The 20,956-nt window shown below is 37.6% G+C and overlaps 1 protein-coding gene across 1 annotated transcript in view; it reads right to left on the bottom strand.

The window, feature by feature from the left end:
- Positions 1-401: 401 nt before the first annotated feature.
- Positions 402-20,956, bottom strand: part of LOC112401365 (orofacial cleft 1 candidate gene 1 protein) — a 53,335-nt gene continuing 32,780 nt past the window's right edge. Inside the window, 4 exon segments of the mRNA XM_024747576.1 lie at positions 402-427; positions 2,337-2,507; positions 5,460-5,528; positions 6,948-7,034. Of these exon segments, the coding sequence (XP_024603344.1) occupies positions 402-427; positions 2,337-2,507; positions 5,460-5,528; positions 6,948-7,034 (353 nt within the window).

Genomic DNA, 20,956 nt, shown 5'->3' with positions numbered 1-20,956 from the left:
TAGCAATAAAAAGTAAGAATAGGTAACAGTCTCAACAAGTACATAAACTGACTCATAAGAAAAGGAAAACATTTACTACCAGGCACTTGGACACATCTCATTAATCTCCACCACAACCAGAAGAGGCTCAAATTTTTCAGCCCTATTTTACATAGAGGTTCAAGTTCACATAAATATCCAAACCAAGGAGAAGCCACGAGCTCTAATATCAGATCTGAAGCTTTTTCCCACATAGAATGCTGACTTGGGTGTTCAGAGAACTTCCTGACACGGTGAGGCTGAGAACATGATGAGCATTGGCCTGAGAAGGGGCCACAGAATATTTTCTCTCTCTAGTGCCCCGCCGTTTAATGAGCAACTATTTTGTGCTGGATTCTTGACCGCTAGCTCATCTCATCCTGCTAACAATGCCCTGAAGCAGATCTCACTTCCACCCATTTACAGATGCAGAAACCGAGCTCAAGGGGCACAGCAGGTGAGCTCTCCACTCCTCAGCTTACCTTTTACAGGATGAGGATATAAAATCCACAAGCTACATATCCTAAAGGAATCCATGTGCTGTTCTGTAAAGCATGATGGTAAATTGAAATACATACAATGGCACCACGTGGTACAAAAAAAATATTAAATAAATAAATAAATGGAAATGTGGAACTGTTAATGGAGCAGAACATACATCTGAAAATAATCGTTTAAAAAGCGTTATATGCAAAGACAGAGCCATGCATTTGTTTTCACCTCAGTGTCTTTTGAGAGCCCTGTCTTGATAAAGATACAAAACATTGTTAAAATAGCCATGAGGTGGTGTAATCTTGCTCCTGGGATCCTCCACCCTTGGAGCAGCATTTGTTGCTTACTTCTGCAGTAACAAATTATCACAAGCTCTGTGACTTCAAACAACAGGAATTTATGGTTTCACAGTTCTGCCGTGAGAGGTCTGCTGTCCCGGTTGGTTCCTTTGTGAGGCTCTAGGGAACGATCCACTCTGTGCCTCTCTTCTATCTTCTGTGACTGTGGCAGTCCTTGGTGTTCCTTTTCCTACAGATGCATCACTCCATCTCTGCCTCTGTCTTCACATGGCTTCTGCACTATGTGTGTCTGTGACTCAGATACTCAAATCTCTCTCTCCTTTCTCTACTAAGGACACTGGTCATTGGATTTAGGGTCCAATCATCTAAAGTCAGGATGATTTCATCCAGAGATCTTTAGTTAAATTACATCTGCAGAGACTCTACTTGCAAATAAGTTCATAGTCACAGCTACCAGGGATTAGGCAGTTTGGGAGGACACAATTCAACCCACTACAGGAGTAGTGCCTATGTTAGGAAAGACTGTACTTGTTAATTAGGGTCATTTACTTAAGAAAGCTCAAAATAGATTTAACCTTAATGTGTCCAAGATATTCAGATATAAGAGGCACAAATGAAACAAATAAACTCTGTTATGGAACTTTCACACTCCAAATTAGAGAATACCCCCCCAAAACAAAACAACTTCCCCACAATTCTGAAGTGGAAAATATTTCCACTTGTGACCTGATATTATAAGAGACATCACTGAGAACAGTCTTCCTCACTTGATAATATACTTTTTTCCTTTTTATCCTAAATCAGCTTACCTTTCACAAAAAACTACACACACACACACACACACACACACACACACACACACACACACACACACACACACACACACACACACACACACACACACAGACCTAGACTTGTGGGGTTCTTGTATTTTTATTTAAGATGGATAAGGTGACTACATAGAAAAAGTACTTTTCCCCTCTTTGGGAAACCAGAGCATATGATATTACGTTCCACGTAAATAGAAACTATAGGTACAGGAAACAAAAAGGATCTCTCTGAAGCGAACACAAGCCACAGGCTAAAGATTCCCTTGTTGGAACTACTTACAACATTGCACAAACCAAGTCCCTTAATGGTGACTTCATAAGTACGAGATTATTCACATATTTATATGGTGTTTATGCAAATGGGTCCAAGTCATTTCTTAATTTTATCCAAGTAAGTTCACGCTGGTTTCAGGTTTTACTATAGATACTTCATCGTATGCTAGAAATTATCACTCTAACATGAAATTTTAAAAGGTGAAGTCAAACTAAGTGGTGCAAGGGCTAGGACTGATATTGGTAAGACAGTATAAGCTGTGCATGGTAAAATGTGTATGAAAAACAAGCAGAAAGTCGTGGATCAAGCCAGGAAGGGGTGTGCTGCTAAGTAAAAGCAGGAGACGATGTGCAGGACCGACATTTCAACTTGTTATTTTAAAAAGCGAGATTATTTTACATTTCTTGATATAGATTTTAGTGCTGACCTGTTCCAGTGAAGAACTTGCAGGCAGAATTATGTCTTTCTGGGCGTATCTTTCAGTCTCCTCGCTGTAAGAAGAGGTGGCTTCACCGTCCTCTTTGTAGAGTCCAAGGATCTTACCAGAACCCACCAGCTCTTCAGAACCCAAAGTCTCCTCCACGATGCTCTCATCTGTTTACCCCAAGAAGATCACATGAATTCCACTCGCTCTTTGTCACTTTAACATAACGTGTGTCACTAAACACACAGTAATTTAACCACCTTTTTTCTTACATGGGATCAAGTTTCATTTTTTCATCATCAACAATTTAGCGAACTATTTATGCTTGATGTGCTGGGAAATCAGTAAAGCCCAGGTTTTAAGATTAAAAACTAACTACCTGCCAACAAACTTTGTCCATCCTGCCATATTCCCAAAGTGAGCAACGTACAGCTGTGCTTTACTGTCTTTTTCCCTCTTACCAAATACATCTTGAAGTGTAGATACTGTGCTTTTCCATGCACTGGTATTACATGCTGTTTACTTCAACATCTTACCATGTACTTGCTGTTTTGCTGAAACCAGCTTGGGAGATGAATGGTTTTAGGAGAAGCCAGAGCTCTTGGGTTCATTTCCCGAGTTAGGATCCCCGAGAACAGTTCCTGAGCTCTGTACACACAGAGGGACTTTATTTGGCCTGCCTTGTTTATTTGCACAGAAATGCCAGCACTTATATAAATGGTAGTGTATTTCACTTCTCTCTCTAGCATCTGAAATCAGTATCATCTACAAAATGTATCTACTCATCTAGCTAGATGCATGCTGTAAATATAAAGCAATCCTCTCTCTTCCAGTCTCTAAAAAAATACTGGCAGGTAAAATATGGAATTTTCCATGCCTTCAATGTTAGGATTTTAACAAGAACCTTGACATTTTTAACCAATGGAAGAGAGCTTCTTTTTTGGAGGGAAATGCAGGGTGCAGTATACAGAGAACTGCTGGTCTTCCTTCTTTGCTCACTGTACACTGCATCGCCTTGTATACGTCTTTAAACTTTCTAAGTCTCGGTTATATGCTCCTCTATGAAATACATGGTGAATTTCCTGACTATTCTATAAATGCCATAAAACTCTTGTGAGCTCATAAATGATACTGGAAGACCCATTAGATGCTACCTGTAAATGCTACCTGTGCAAACTGGTGGTTTCAAGGGCTCCAAGCTGCAACGAGTTGTCATATGGAAGGGACACGTTAGGTATACAGGTGCCTTATTCAATGTCTAGCACACACAAAAAAGGTATTCAATGTATATTTGCTGACTCAGATATTATACTAAAAATACAGAGGCCTGACTGATTTAAAATAACCATTTGTGATGCTTGATTTTATATATCAGCTTGGCTGGCAGTGGTGTCCAGTTATTTGGTTAAAAACCATCTAGATGTTGCCATGAAGGTAATATTGTGATTATCATTTAAATCAGTAGACTTCGAGAAAAGCAGATTACTCTCCATAATGTGGGTGGGCCTCATGCAATCAGTTGAAAGCCTTAAGAGCAAAGACTGTTTCCCCAAACAGAAGGAATTTGGTCTCAAGACTGCAACAGAGAAAATCCAGTCTGAGTTCTTGGCCTACTGGCTTGCCCTGTGAACTTCAGTCTCAAGATTGCAACATTAACGCTTACCCGAGTTTCCATCCTGTTGCCCTGCAAAATTCAGCTCCTTCCTGAACTTCGTATCACTCTTCCCTGAATCAGCCTGCCAGTCTGCCCTAAGGACTTCAGAGTTGCCAGGTCCCACAAAGATGAGAACCAAATTTTAAAATAGATCTCTCTCTCTTTCTGTTGGTTTTATTGGATTCTGCTTCTCTGGAGAATCCTGCCTAATACATCATCTGAATTAGGATCCCTCAGAATGAGGGCTCAGGCTGGCCTGAGAAACAAATTTGCTTCATTCATAAAGACAAAAAGAAATAAAAAATTGGCTACACAAACTAATAGCAAAGAACTAAAGGGGTGGTGAATCTAGGTGGAAATAAAATTTTTAGGGGGTACTATTCTGTAAATGGGGATCAAAAATGAGACCTAACCTTTAGGGCTGCTACGATGTTTAAATAAGTTACTATTTACCTTATTTAGAACAGTGCTTAGGACCGTGCCAGGTACCCAGTAGGCACTCAAGAAATGCTTAATTAATATTTGTATCATCAGCATCAATCGTCAGTATCTTCATCATTCTATGTATGTGCTTACCATCTCTGCTGATATAATAATTAATAATTTAATCCCCATAATTACTCCATCGTGGCAGGTATTATATGTCCATTTGGCAGAAATAGCAAGGAAAGGTTAAGAAATTGGCCCAAGGTCACACAGCAAATGGTGAGGTCTAGGCATAAATTCAATAGAAATAATAACCAGAACTATTAGAAGACAACTATCATCAGTGCCTTCTCCTCATAAGTACCATAAGGAGTTATTTGAATAAGTGAGAAAAAATGATTGAGAAAAACTAAGCACATACTGAGAAAAAAACTTAATAGAATTATTCCCTGTGAATTTGAAATCACGTATATACAGAAACTTGTACTTAATGTTTTGGTAAAAACTCCAGTGTGGTTCTGGCATGAATTTATATGTATTAAACTAAGAATTTGAAATTTAGGTTTTAAAGGATTACCTTTAAGTTCCTAGATTAATACACATAAGAATTTCTTACCTAAGGAGCCTAACATTCACAAGTATGAATTCTCACGCTAAGACTGAAAACACTATACTGTCTTTTTTCACCTCCAAGAATTTGTTTACAACCTAAGAAACAGTCTTTAAAACGAATGGCATACAGCCTCATAAACTAGTGAATCCAAACATACCATACGACATGGTAGGATCCCGCAACAGCAGGTCTGTTAAATCATTTTTGCTGTTTAGGATTATAAATTCTATGTAATTATAGGAAATTGGGCCATAATTAATTCCTCCCCCCAACTTTAGCTGTATTAAATATTTGCAGCCATCAAAACGTTACATAGGTCATCAATTAATGGTTATAGTTAGAAAAACCAGGCTAGCATTTGCATGAAACCATCTCAATTAATTTACGACTGATGTTAATATAAAAGACTGGAAATAATTGGTCTCTTACCTTGGGATCCTCCTTGCCCATTCTCATGAAACAGCTCTGTTAATCGATCATAGAGAATTCTATTATCAACTTGTAGGGGTGCTAAAAGAACATATTTATGATAACTTTCTCATCAGCTAATTTATAGACATGCAATGTAATCACAAAGAAATTACTGATCACCATGGCTATTTAGTTATTTTATAGGTCATAGACTCAAATTCTGTTCAATATGCTGTCTTCCTCTAAAAGAAGCAAACAAAAAAACCCTTTTGAATATCAGTGATAATTGGAACAATGATTTTAAAATGCATGTTGCAGGGCACTTGTAATGTGATACTTCTCCAATAAAAAGGATCTCATATTCAATGGATTATGACATCTACTACACAAGAATCATTTCAGAATAAGCCATTATAGTTTCTCAAATCGTAGAATATATAAGCATCTGATCAAAATGAATGACTGTTTTGCACTAGCTACTCTGGATATATCATATTTTTTACTACAGAAACAACAAATTTAGGTGTTCTTAGATTCTTTTATATAGGCCACTGCGGTATAACAGCGAATGTAAGAACTACTGTACCCTTTTACAAGGGTAAAGCAGCAAGGTCATGTCACTACCAAAAAAAAATAATAATCGTCATAAGAACATGGTTCTAGAAGAGGGCTTAGAGGGTCATTATGTGGATGTCCTACCATTGGATAGAGCCGAACATAAATTATGCCAAGTTGGATGACCACTCCAGTCACACAATTAGAACACAGATACAAACACACATACATCAAACATGTTCTCATCCCATACATACATACATACATCAGACATGTTCCTCCCATGGAGAGGCTGATACAATGTCTGGAGCCCCATGGTGAAATATGATCTTCTGGATTGCAAATGACTCTAAGTAATATCTGTCACTGTCACTATCTCAGTAAGCTCTGTACACCCTAGAGTGCTTTGTAAACTACCAAATATGCACGGTGGGAGGCCCACAAGGAGCAATCTTAAATTGTTATCTTACAACCACACCTAGAATCGACATTAGAGAAGAGGAAACCATCATATCACTGCACCTCTGTGGTTCAGAACTTAGATGGTGGATCCACGTCTTCAATGAAAGAATTCAATAGTCTCTGGGTATGGAAATCTCACATGTTGGATGAATTTTATTGAAGAAGGCTCATTTTAAACTTGAAGAGCTGAGATGGCATTTGTAAAGTGATAATGCTGCCCATATGCATCACACAGGCCTCAGGACGGCAGCAAACTGCTCAGAGCAGCATCAGATGAAAGCCAAGTCCTGCTTCTCTATCTGACCAGCTTCCTGTCCTTGATCAAAAATTATCTTCGCTGCCTGTCATGTTGTTAGTGGTTAAAACTTACCATTTAAATTGTAAGCTGCAAAATCTAAATGGAACTGCATGTGTGATCTTTGTCACCTCATTTTCATGAATGGAAAAGAATATTCTGACACAAAAATTACATACTTAATTCTAGCTCACCCTCTCCGCTGACCTCCATCCCATACTGCCTTGGGTATATTTCCTCATCCGTCAGTGGGTCAAAGTAATTTCTGCTGTATTCATTTCCTGTGGAAAGTACATGAAGTAAGGGTCAGTGATTATTAGAAGCACATGAACCAAAATGTTAATTCTGAAATCGACACCAGCACAGAAGGGCCATTTTAGCTACTTTATAAGCTTAATTTTTTACAAGTCTTCCAGGCTTCCCTTTTTTTGTAATTATCATCTTGCAAAAGGTCAGAAAAGGTAATTCAAGAAACAAGTTCATGCTATCTGTCTGTTGCTAAAAAAATTAACGGGAAAATTTTCAAATGTAGACTTTAGAAGAATAATTTGAAATTTTAATCAAATTGTTTCTAGGATATACTCAAGAGATGGACACCGTTGGGTTATAGTGATGTTTAGAGTTCACGGATGACTCTATTTACCCACTTGTACATAATTCACAAAGTATATCATGTCATTGTGTCCAGAATTCCAGTCAACTTAGTAACATCGTAATTATGAGAAACTATAGCAAAATTTCCACAATTGCTAGCTGAGTAAAAAGAAAGGAGAAAGAGAGAGGGAGGAGGGAGGGATGAAGGAATAAAAGAAAGAAAGAAAAAAAATTAAAAAATAACAGGGAGGGAGGAAGGGAGGGAGGGAAGGAAGGAAGGAAAGTATAAGGGGCCTGTTCACAGGTCTCTTTTGTTATGTCAACTTAAGTAACATGAAGGAAAGGTACAAATGATTTAGCCAGAAATTTTATCCAAGACATCAACAATCTCAACGACACAAACCCAAAGTTCTCACTTCACATTTCCCACTAACTTTTGTCCTTATGTCGATAACAAAACTGTAGCATCAAATATGACTTTGTAATAGAGAAAAAAGGTCTGTTATCAATTTTCCAAATCTAGTTTCATACTTCCTGCAGACTGAAATGTATAGCAGTCTGTTGCTAGTAATTTGCATTCGGTAAAATGTCACCTACTCTGACGATACCTCAAGTTGCCTCAAACATTGCAAAAGAAATAAAGCTTCGTCAACTGAAAACAACAATAATTTTGCAAGTATTGCCCACAGGGAAGGCTTAATATTGTACATACCAAGTATACTGTGATATCCCATAATATATTTGTTTTAAGATCAAAAATAATCCCAACAGCAGCTCCAAGACTAAATGGAATTTTGATACGAACCTAGGCTTAAAATTTATATTTCTGGACCGACACATTTTTGCTGTCAGTCTCTGTTCTATCAATGTAGTAAGAACTGAAAATCTGCTTTCCCTTGAGATCTCAATAAAGAAAAAATAAATGTTTCATTTTTGTTACTTTATCTGTCAACAACTACTAGGCTGATATGAATCTTGGCAGTGTGTAATCAAAGTCTTATGTACTGCAATAACACAGTAATTCTACCCCATTCACAGTAATTGTTGTTTTTTTCCCCTTTAACACAAAGCACTGTGATACTCTAAGTATACCCTTTCACATGCTGGCAAAATAATTCACCTTTACTAAAGCAAAAATAGTGGTGTATTCCTTATTACATTGCCATGGCAGCATCAGTCAGCTATTGGTGCCCATATCCTGGAAACTCCTCCGATCCAGTACAAAACTCCAATCCTCTGTCTACTGAAATGACTTATTAATAAACAATGGCAAGTGAATCAAGTCCTTGGAGAATAAACAAAGTTAAGTCATTTTTAACCACAGGTCTGGAGAAGCTGATCTGGCTTGTAGGTTCTCAGACCATTTTCATCCCTGTTGTCAGTTGAGAAATGAGGGTCTTGCCCAGCTGAGTGAGAGGAGGCCTGCACACCAGGAGCCTTCCAGACGCTACCTCCCCTCAGGGCTTGAGGCTTTCCCACTCAGCTGGAAGATGGGCCCCTTCAAGGTCTCCATACGGTTTCAAAATCTATGCAAAGTGTGCCTTCTACATTCAGCGTGGGTTGAGACACACATGTAAGTTATAAACGCCACTCCTGGAGTGATTTATTTTCTACTTTGCATTCTGGGATATGGCAAATAGCATTTTACAAGTAAAGAATTAGAAGGGATCTTGAGCAAAGAGGCAATCCACTGATTCTCTTTAAAAATCCTCCAACTCTGTAACATTATGTATTTAGAGGATTCATATATTTTTACAAGGTATTTGTATTTTATACTACATTTTACAGTTCCTTGTGTATCGTTTTACATATGCATTATTATACTTGCTGTCGTCTGTCTCTTACTCTAAAATACAAGCTCCATGAGGGTAAAAACATAATCTCTGTGCCTAGAATTGTGCCTGGCACACAGAGGTACTCATACTATTATCTGAATTCATTCGTTAGATAAACCTTTTTTGGAAACTTTTTGTAATACCCAACTCCTTCCATTGTCTAGATGTTGTTTCTTGATTAAAATGAGCCAAAACTTATCACCTTTTTATCACACTTTATTCCTCTTGTCCTTTCTGTTCCCCATCCCCTCTCTCTTTTCCTTCAAGACCCCGTTCCCTTTGTTGTTTCATTGAGTCCTTCTAGGAACCAACCACTATGTCTGGATTTTAAGAACAAACAGAAAACAGTGGCTCTGCTTTCAGAGCACAGTGCACTGACAGGACAGGGAACCTAATGTTCAATCCAGCGTGATTTAATATCGTCTAAGGGACAGAGGTCTGTTGGAGTGTGTGGTAGGAGCATCTAGCCTATACTGGGGACTTCCTGGAGAAATATATCACCTGAAGTAAGTTTAAAATGTGATTAGGAATTAGCCATATCAGAAATAAAGGGGCAAGGAATTTTTATTGGAAGGAGAAGCATAGGCAAAGGAAAAAAGACACAAAAGCATAAAGACATGGGAAGCATGTTTTGTTAGTGGATGCTCCCCAATTATTCTCTGCCTCCCAAAGTTACAATATAATAAAGTAAGTAATGGAATCCAAACTTCCTCAGTGGTCCCAGAGTTGAGTTTTTAACTGATGTTTTTGCTCAAATTATTATTAAGTCGTACAGGGTCACTTTATGCGGATATGATGTTTCAGATCCATTCAATTATTTAAGGTGTATTTACTGAGTGCTTATTATGTGAATATATCAGCAAAACAAACATTCAAAAACCCCTCCCCTCACAGAGCTTACATTCTGTGAGTGGAAGAATAAAAGCAAACAAATATGTATATTTTACAGTTTATGAAATGGTACTACATGACGTGGGAGAAAAAATAGAGCCAGATAAAGATGATTTGGCATCCCAGGGAGGGGTGGGGCTGCATCTCTTGCATATAACTTTGTTTCAAACTAGGAATGACATGCAGGATTAAATCACTATGTTCTCACACTACTGAGATAGTGAAGTGGTAATATTTATTATTTATCACATTACTATTTTGCCAATTTCTTGCTATAACATAAATCAGCTTATGAATCAAATAAGAACCTACTATTATTAAATACTAAAATAATTCTTCCTTTCTATTGTTGTATCTTGCCTTGATGGGCCAATAACCTGAATATAGTAGGCAGAGTTAAAGATGGGAAAGCACGTGGAACCTATGAGCAGTTTGGAAACTACAGACTTCATCTTAACAATAGTTCCTTTGCTCATGTTTCATTGGATAGGTCACGATTTAATAAAGTGAGATGGTTTTAGGAGAGGGTATATATTACCAGAAGGTAGGTTACTAATAGGATAAATTCCTAAAAGTGCCCTAATCATTCAGAATATGCTTTTGGATATATCTAAAATCATCTCACAGGAAAATTAACAGACCCACTGAGAAATTCAAAGTAGGGCATTTAGCAACATACATACAACAGGTTTTAATATGGCCGACATTTAACTGCCCGTTACATTCAGATGAATAATCTGACAATTGCATATATACATATATCTATGGTTCTACATTGAAGCAATTGGGCATGATACATAAATTAATAAATCAGTAAATTGGTCTTTATACTCTCAATACTCTACTTTTGTTTGTAACTTCCTAGAATTAGCTGTTCAATGTTTAGAATCAGCCTCAGTTAGTGCATTTCTTGGGCTGTTTTTACTGATTGGGGGAGGAAGGCGCATGTACTTGCCTCTGCCCTTCCACAGATATCAGGTTTTCCTACCCTTTAACTCAGAGCAGCATGGAATGTAATCAGGGCTTTTACTTAAATTACACCGTACGTGAACTTTGGTCAGGAAATTCTCCAGTGTGCACCCATGCAGTTCCTTGGGGGCTATAATAGTGAGAATGAAATTGCCCACCAGAGGAAGGTTAGTGTGAATCATGGGAAGCATCTTTACTCAACGAGGCAACCACTTCCTTTCAAATCAGCCCCATTAGCTCCAGAGAGAGAAGCTCTGAATGCCTCTATCCATTTTTGGATTGGTTTATTGGTTCCATTCTTGTCCTCTTCCTGTGACTCCACCTGCTTCAACTCAGCTTTTTATCACCAATCATCATGTTTTTTATAATATTCTGTAAGTTAAATAAACACAAGGCCTGCACGTAAACTAAACAACTAAACAAGTTACATTCTACGATTACAGCCGTGCACGAAAATTTTACAAACTAGGGTATTCTCCTGAACGTTATTCCTTTTAAAGGCTTGAAGCCTAGAGATCTATAATTAAATTTGATTCCCATGAACTTTATAAATAAATTTGGGAAAACTTTCTACTTTCCCCACTTTGAAAATCTAATACCAAGGTCTCAGGTTTAAATGTTCAGGCATTTTATATATGTGTATGAAACAGAAATGTGAAAATCAAGAGGTTGTAATAAATGGCAAGTTAGTGGGAATTATGTCAAACTCAGACACGCTCTATCTTACTATATCCATTCAAATACTATTTTTATAAGATTGATTTACAAACATTTTTTAAATTAATGGCAACAAAAGATACAAGGCTACTTTTTAATATGACAATTACCTTAAACCAAAGAATGATTACCTTAAACCAAAATTTATTATAAGTATCAAAACAAAACTACAACAAAACCCAAACAAACTAAAAAAAAAAAAAAAACCTAGTGATGAAAACTCAAACTATGACTTAGATGTTCACTATCAATATTATTACCCAATATTCTCTTAGAAATTTTAGTCAAAGCAATTAGAACAGAAATAAGGGGGAACATGAGCTAAAAGTATTGAAAATAATTATATTTTGTGTAGATATTATTTGAAGGCAATGTTTCCATACCATGAATGCATGAGAGATTTGATTGAAAAGCCTTTAGAACAAAGACAATAATTTGCAAAGTATTTGAATAATACCCTGAAAACAACCAGATAATCTTTAAGAATCATTAATTTTTTTAAATATCTACAATAGCCACTTAGGAGATATAGTGATTAAATAGAAAACCAACACCCATCATAAAGCTCCAGATAACTCTCAAAATTAACTTATTTCTATTAGATTTTCATAGGAATCCCTAGGTAGTCATCAAGAGTATTCATCTTACCCAGAAACTCAAACTGAAAGGCATGAGGTTTTAACCAGAGTTAAAAACAGCAAATGGATACCAGTTCCGTTTTCTTCTTTATAGAAAGGCTAACCTGTGAAAATGGCTCCACTGCTCACACTATATTCAAAAACTGGTGCGCTGCTGGACAAATTAGCTTTCTCCACTGCTTACTCTTACTTCTTTTCCAAATCTTGTGGGTATTTGAGATACCAGTGATTTGAAAATCTAAATAGGGTAATAGTCGAAGTTTGCTAACAAGTACTAATTAATTGAGCCATATCCTTTCTTCCCCTAAGGCCCTCCCTCATGGTAAATTACCAGGCATTTTAACTTTCAAACCACTGGAGTGCTGTCGAGTGCATCATTGCTGCAGGGCTCATCTGACGCACCCCAAGGCATTAATGCATCATGTGTTCCTCCGGACCTCAAATCCTTGGAGTTAAAGCGGGTCCCTAAGCACCTAACTTCTAAACAGGAAGATCTTTCCATTACTTAAGTAATAATGATAATTCAAAGGTTAAGTATAAATATATTGTTTTTTATTCATATTTAAAAGTCCTACAAAAGCAATACCAAAGTAGGTGTGTTTTTTTCTTTCTAGTTGAAGCCAGGCACCATTGTCCTACTTGTCCATAAATTTATGTATACAGTTTAGAATACTGCCTTTCAATTAGGAAGGACCTGATATTAGACACCAGTCACCCCCTAATATTTCTGATTGTGCCCTCATTCATTTAATAACTATGTCTTCCCCCCTGCATCTATGATTACTTATATTCATGTATTGTACTTAAGGGTTCATTCAGGTAGTAGTAATATTTTTCATCACACTGTAGCACACTTCAGTATGAAAGCAATCAATATATTGGATTATTAGATTTAGTTTAAACAATATTGATTAATAATACTTTCTCTTTAAAAATCGGGTAACTTATAGACAACTAAACTCTATCTCATAAAGCAAAGGGTTCAGGTCTTCCCATGGGTCTTTTTTTATAAGGTTTTTGGTCAATCAATCTGATGAAGGCTAAGGAAAATCTTATTTTCTATTAAATCTCTTTAATAGAAAACAAAAAATATTTGAAAGAAACTCTAAATGGAATTTTTTGGAGATTAAGGACTAACGTATGCTAAAAACATGTATACGGTCATGAAAAGTTTATGTAAGATCATAAGAAACTTTTCTAGTAAAATTGTTCTTAAAATGGAAATGCAACTATTGAACTCCAGTGAACATGGTGGCCTTGTAAACTTGGAAATTATGCAGAATTTCATTGATATAGTGCAACTTATTCTGGAAGCAAAAAGAAAAAAATCTTTTAGAAAATTTCACCCACCTAGAGGGGTGGGATAGGCAGGGTGGGAGGGAGACACAAGAGGGAGGGGATATGGGGATATAAGTGTATGTATAGCTGATTCACTTTGTTATACAGCAGAAACTAACACAACAATGTAAAGCAATTACACTCCAATAAAGATATGAAAAGAAAATGAAAATTTCACCAGATATTTAGGAGGTATAGGTAAACAATTTAGTAACCTGTCCAACTGCTAAGAGACTGATTGCATCACTAATGTATCAGAAAACAAGTCTTTCTCTCAGTTCTTTTACTGTGTAGCTGTTTATATTAGGAGACTCATTGGATTTCTGTAATACCAGCTATATGATCTCTACTTCTAGCATTTCTATGATTCTAAGATTCTTAACCATACTTTTTACCACTATACAGATTCCTGTGCTCACATTTTTATTTTGAAGGCACATAAATTTTACTGGCACATAAACAAATCCAGTGGTTTCAATGTATGAATCTATCATCAATGAACTGGAATCATAAAGTAGTATCTCTGAATATTAAAATAATTCTTATAAAAATTATTTCCCCAACCAACGACTTATGACAGATTTTATAAAATATTATTTTACGAAGAGCCATACATTGGGGGTTTCACAAAAATTTGAAGAGAAGATAGAAAAATGACTGCGCTCAACAGCTGGTAAACTGTTACCCATGGTTTCAATTTTAGCATTAACAGAAACAGGAAAAGACAACATCAGTAGACATTCTGCTGATTTCCTGGGCAAATCTGTGTGATTACCTGGAGGTGGGCAGTTCCTTCTGAGAAGAAAACTAATTAACCTTTTCTTATGCTGTTGAAATTCCCAAAACTCAAATATTTGATTAAAATGCTCCTTTCCCAATGGGACAAATATTATTCTAGAACTCTGGTACTCCATTTGGGAAAAAAAAAAGGAGGGGATGGGGTAGGACAGTAAACTTAAATTGATTTGTATAAACTGACCAAATATTTCACCCATCTTGTATCTACATAAAATATTTCTTTATTACTGTAGGAAGGACGCTTTCCTGAGTGTATATTTTTAGGCTTCCAAGTCAATGAAAGCGGTTCAAATCACTTAGGAGCCAAACGGTATCTTAAAACACAAACCCAGGTCAGTTCATAAACCTAAAGCAAATGATTTTCCTATATTTTTCTTAATAATATTTGAAATGTCCCAGATCAAAAAATATTTTTAAATGTACTATATATTTCATATAACACCCTTTTTCCATCTTAAGGGGCAAATGAGAACAATATAAACAGTTTTATACAATATCACTTCTGAAATAATCTAGGCTATGTGCGCTAGGGGGAAAAACAATTCTCATCACATATTTGCTCTGACAATTTGAATTATGCACTTAACATGCACCCTTACACGTCATTTTTATTATAAATTTTTGTGCATGTGTATTTCTAATGGCCACACCAATCTGAAGATAGATTTAGGGTCACGATTACAACCCTAATTTAGGATTTCTCTAGCTCAGGCACAACTATTATGATCTCCTACCCTTAATTCAAACCACCCCTCATTTCTTTGGAGAGAATCTAAGTCCTTTGATCACAGATGCCGAAACTCATTCCTCTCAGCTTCTTTTGGAACATCTGCCATTTTCATTCTCTAAGGCTGAGGCTTCTGCTTTGCTGCCTGGTGTCAAGGTTTCTACACTGTGGTCTTCAGACCACATCCATCATGAAATCAGTGGTGGCATCTCCACCCCACAGAGCAGCAGGCAAAGCACTTCCTGTCAATCCCACAGCTGCTGCTGGGGCCACCTCAAGCGACCACTGTCACTTCCAATACTGATTCCTGCTGGTACCCATTATAGGTTATCCCAAGTTCTATCCAACATCTTCTCAGATTCTGATCAAACCTTGGAACTCACGGCTCTGTCCATCCCACGTTCCACTGGCAATGCCAACTGGAGGGATACACGTCATCTCTACCCACATGGCTTCCCTCCATGTCACACAGGTTAGCAGGTAGAGCTCCTAGGTCCCCAGCGACTGACAGAGATCCCAGTTTTTATTCCAAACCCCTCTCCCCAAGACCCAGGAATAAATGCCTGAGGATTACACCATGGGACTATATGATTGGCAAACACTAGACTGTACTCAAAACTAGTTTTCTTCTCTGGCCCTGAGTCTTCGAATGAGATCAAGATCATGTGTCTGTCTCTTTCCTTAGAATTAGTCCTTTGCCAGGAACATTCTTAGTCTTTTTTCAAAATGGAAATGCAACAAATGAACCAGTCAGACTGCAGGTAAAGAGAGCTTAGCAAGGTTTAAATTGAATATGGAATTTCACTGCATCAGTGTAACTTATTCTGATGGCCAGGAAGTATTTTTGTAAATGTCACCCAATATTTAAAGGGAACTAGGTTTTTAAAAAAAAAAAAAAATTCTGTGCAGCTGCTAAAATACTGACATCACTGAAGCATCAGAAAACCTAAATTTTTATAGGTTTTTTTCACTAAAAAGTTATGTTCATTTTAGGCCACTTTAAACCACAAATCCTCAGACATGCTCAGTCCTAGGCTGAACACAGTTTAATCAACTAAACTGAGATCACAGTTACGTTCATATGGTACACACACACACACACACACACACACACACACACACACACACACACACACTTATTTTTTCCTGATTTACCCATACTTCTAGAGTCATTCAATCTGAGAAATGTTATTTATGAAATTGATGTAAAAATCTTGAATGAGAAAACACTGCTTTTTTGAGAGTGCCTGTTTAATCTGGATTAATCAACTAAAATCTCAAGAGTTGCCCTCAGTGTGACTTTGCTGATGTAACATGCTTCATGACACAGAGAACGACCACGTCTGTTGTGTTCACTTTTGCATCTCCTGTATCTAACATAGTGCTTGGGAAATAGATGTTTGATCAACATGTTTTCAGTAAATGAGGAAGAGGAAATGGACAAATACATAAAGTATTTTGGGATTTTATATATATATATAAAACTCCTAAGCAAAATATTGTATAAATTTTATATCCAACTAATCACACATATACCACTTCCATTTTTTAATTGTACTGATGTTATGAACAATAGGATATGATGAGGAAATAGTCCAAGACTGAGGAACTGTACGGAACATTTATCAGATGCGTGTCTGGTTGATTTGTTTTGCTGTCGTGCATCCATTTCCCCTCCCTAATAGCATCACAATTTCCTAGTTCCCAGTGTGTATAGTCTTGATGGTTCAGTAACTCCAGATTCCTGTCTCCAATGACAGAAGCCAGGAAGAGCTGACAGAACCTACTTCCCCTACCTGTGACAAAGCCAAGGAGCTGGCAAGTGACCTAAGCGTGGTCAATCAAATGCTCTCCCCTAGGATTTTGCGTGAGGGAAGCAAGGATGGAAAGAACACTTGAAATAACCTCTGAAAATTAGAGATTAAAAGGAAAAAACTTCCCAAGTGCAATCAAATCACTCACCATCATTTGAACTGTTTTACTATATGCACTTCCATAATTAGTTATTTCTTCTTATCTAAAGCCTTTCCATGGCTCCTTCTCACATCTGTCCCATGTTTCATTTTACTGTCATTTAGAATTCAGTCATTCACTACTTTTAGTGCCACTATGTTACATATTCAGATTATTAAATACACCCTTTCGACCTACCCAGCCCTCAAGCCCTTGTTATGTTTAGAACCTAAGTCAATTCCTCTGTCTTTTGAAATTCTAATTAGTTGTGGGTTCTCTGTCGCTCTCCCTTTTCAAGTGCTATAATTCTGAATTTCCCTTCCTCATCAGGCTAATCATCGTCAGGCCAGGCCATGGCTGGCAGTGAGCGAAGTGGATGAGCTGGGATCAGAGAAGCAGTCTGAGTTCCGGGCAAGATGGAGCAGAGGACGTGTGGCCAAAAATCATCACAGGTAAGTTATTCCTCCTGAAATTTACAAAACAGGGGATTGAATGCTTTTGCTAAGCGTCTACCTACAAATTAAAGGCAACAGGAATGGAAAGAAGGTCTTGAGCAGAGCCTAGGTGACTTTCTTTAGAAGGGAGGAGCAGAGGCAGAGCGTGTGGAAGAGACCTGGCGGGAAGCAGGAAGGACTGAGACTTTCATTGTGTTTTTTCTCATTCACACCTTGTAAAAATGACTGATACCAACGTACAGTGTCAGCTCCGTAGCACACTGCCATTTCTCTGGGGAACCTTTAGACAAATAAGCTTCTAAGAATGCTTTAACACTGGAGTGTTCAGGAGGGATTTGAGGGTAGCCCCCAAGTGATCTTAAAATCAGACCACTCAGTAGTTCCTTATTTTGCTTGTTCCTAAAGATCAGTGTGTATTTATTTCAATCACATTTTTCCTCTCCTAAGAGGCTCAATCCATCACAAATTTGAAGTCTTTTTATTCCAAAGTTTGTTGTTAGAAAATCCCTCTCCTAGACATTTCCTTCATAATTTATCATAATCGTTATCTATCCAGCAATTTTACATTTCTATGAAATAATTTGGGTAAATAAAGTAGCATTGGTATTCTGCCATCACTTACCATTACTTTTTTTTTTAAAGCATCTAAAAGGTAGGAGTGTATTGGATACTTACTTATAGGATGAAAAAGGTGGAAATGTGTTTGATATTTACTTATAGGATGAGAATTTGTGCTCATTGTAATAATATTGTGGGGAAAAATGTAGTTACTCTATGTTACTTAAGTCATCACATTGGCAGATGATATAAATGTTCTTTTTTATTGTATTAGCAAGAAACATTGTGTTCTACAATACCTAACAGTTTCTAAATTCAGGGATTTCAAATATTATTCCTTGTTCACAGACCATAAAATTGCACATCTCATTTGCAGTTGAATTTTTTTTTGAGGCTCTCCCAAAGGCAGGTGAGCGGGGTGGGTTTAGGTAGAGATTCATCAAATAATTTTTTTAATGTTGATTATGTTCCAGAATGGAGGTGGTATAACCCCTACCTATGTCCATGTCTGGCTGGTTTTGTCAGGATAATAAATCATTCCTGGCTTTTCCATCTAAAGCTCCTTCCACTCTGAATTACTTTTGAGTTATAAAATGTTCTCTCTCCCCATTTACTAATTTCTGGTTCATAGGAGAATTTATTCAATCCATCTCTAAGAACACTTTTTATATCCAGACTTTAATTTATATCACAGAAATAATGTTAGAAATGACAAGTACAATTGAAACAGAGTTGGAACTGTTATATTGTAGGTCAGTATTAGTTATGCAGCATTTTGGAAGCTGGGAAGTTACGGTCCCCTAACAGTTCCTCAGATTCTCCCATGCAAACTTGAGTGGCTGGACTTCCAGGTCTCATCGTCTGTAACTGCACTGCTCACTACCATAGCCACCAGCCACATACGCCTATGGCACACTGGAAATGAGGCGAACTCACATTAAGACTTGCTGCCAGTATAAATACACACAGATTTCAAAGACTTCATACCAAAAAGAGTTAAATATTGCTTTAAATTTTTACTTTGATTATAAGTTGAAATAATATTTGTAGATATTGATTGATATAAAGTGTATTCTTAAAGTTCATTCACTTGTTTCTTTTTAATTTTATTAATGTGTGCTCCTGGAAATTGTTTAATTGTGTCCATAGCTCACATTATATTTCTACTGGATAGCATTCGCCTATAATTACTTTCACCCTAACACTTACCCCAGATGTCACCCTTTCCACAGCCCTCATCTTACCCTCTCTCGCCAACACCTCTCTTCCACAACTATAATTATTCTCCATGACTCACTTTATTGAGCTTCTAACAGCTGAGCCATCAAGTGGTACTCCACCTCTGAATAACCATTTACAAACTTAAAATTCAAGGTTTTCACACGGGCTCTTGGGTCCACAGAGAGTAACAATTCCTCTTGATGAAATCTGAACACCTCTGCTGAATAGAAATTTATAAAGAAGGCCTGCTCCAGCCTCCATTTGGACAAGGGGGACACATCCTTCTCCCCGGGACCCCACTGCATGAAACATCCTAGTTGCATAAGAAAAACTAATTTTCCACCAAGGGAACCAAAGATCTAAAAAATGCCCTTAGGCTGATGACATCAGAAGTTTATCTTCAGAGTCTGTACTTGAAGATGCCAGATGAAGTTTCCCTTCATGTTCCTTACTGTTCACCATCCTTGCCAGCATTTCCTTTGCCAGACTAGGAGGTTGCTCGTCTTGACTGTCTGACTCAACTCTAGACTCTCCCTTCTGAGTATGTCAGCAACCTCTCCAGCCCTTATCCTGATATGCCCTCCCCCTAACCAGTAACATCTCCCATAAAAAAAGAGAGCAGGTCTACAGGAGGGGATGAGGCATGTAAGCTATAGAGTCAAGCATGGCTTGGTTTAAATCCCTTATTCTACCATGTATTCTCTTTCTTACTTTAGTCAAGGTACAACCTTGATTTTTTTCATCTATCAAATGAGGAGAATCATAAAATATACCTGGTGTAGATTCTGCTAGTGGGCCCCAACACACATTCGCTCCTTCTAGAACCTCCCCCCTCCAATTTCAGCTTGAAACATGACTCTGAAGTAAGAACATTTCCCAGCCTCTCTTGCAGCTGGACGTGGCCAAGTGACTCATTTCCAGCAAGTGGGATAGAAGCAGGCGTGATACATGTAACTACCTGTTTGTGGCCTTCTTCTTCCCTCCCAGTGCTCGGAGCATGGAGCCGGTATCTAGTCATCTTGGACCACGAGGATGAGAACAGAAGCTCAGGGGTTCATAGAAAGGTACTGGGGCACGTCTCAGTCTCTGTTATTGTGGCCTTTACTGCATTAGCTGAATCTATACCCTAATATGTCACTCTAAGGAAGTATGAAATTAAAAGAGATGATGCACATAGAATACTTAGTATAGTGGCTAATAGATAATATGCACTCAAGAATGGCAACTGTTATGATTATTGACAGCCCTATATCCTGCCATTTTGCACAGACTTACAGGAAAACACACACACACACGGATGCACGCACACACAAGCAAGGAGAATAAGACAAGCTAAATCCACCGATTTGAACATGCATGATACGGTGTGGAAGGCAGAAATCTAGAGGCTGGTAGAATTTCCCCTGAGCTTCAGGAATCAAAATCCATAAAATAAATGCTCTGCACACCGTGATAACCTACTGGGATCTGGACGGCCTGTTCTGTACAGGTAGAGATCCTGATGAGGCC

The sequence above is a fragment of the Neophocaena asiaeorientalis genome, unplaced genomic scaffold, assembly GCF_003031525.2.
Source record: "Neophocaena asiaeorientalis asiaeorientalis breed wild unplaced genomic scaffold, Neophocaena_asiaeorientalis_V1.1 scaffold960, whole genome shotgun sequence".
NCBI classification, from domain to species: Eukaryota; Metazoa; Chordata; class Mammalia; order Artiodactyla; family Phocoenidae; genus Neophocaena; species Neophocaena asiaeorientalis.
This window is presented reverse-complemented; position numbering and strand designations above follow the sequence as displayed.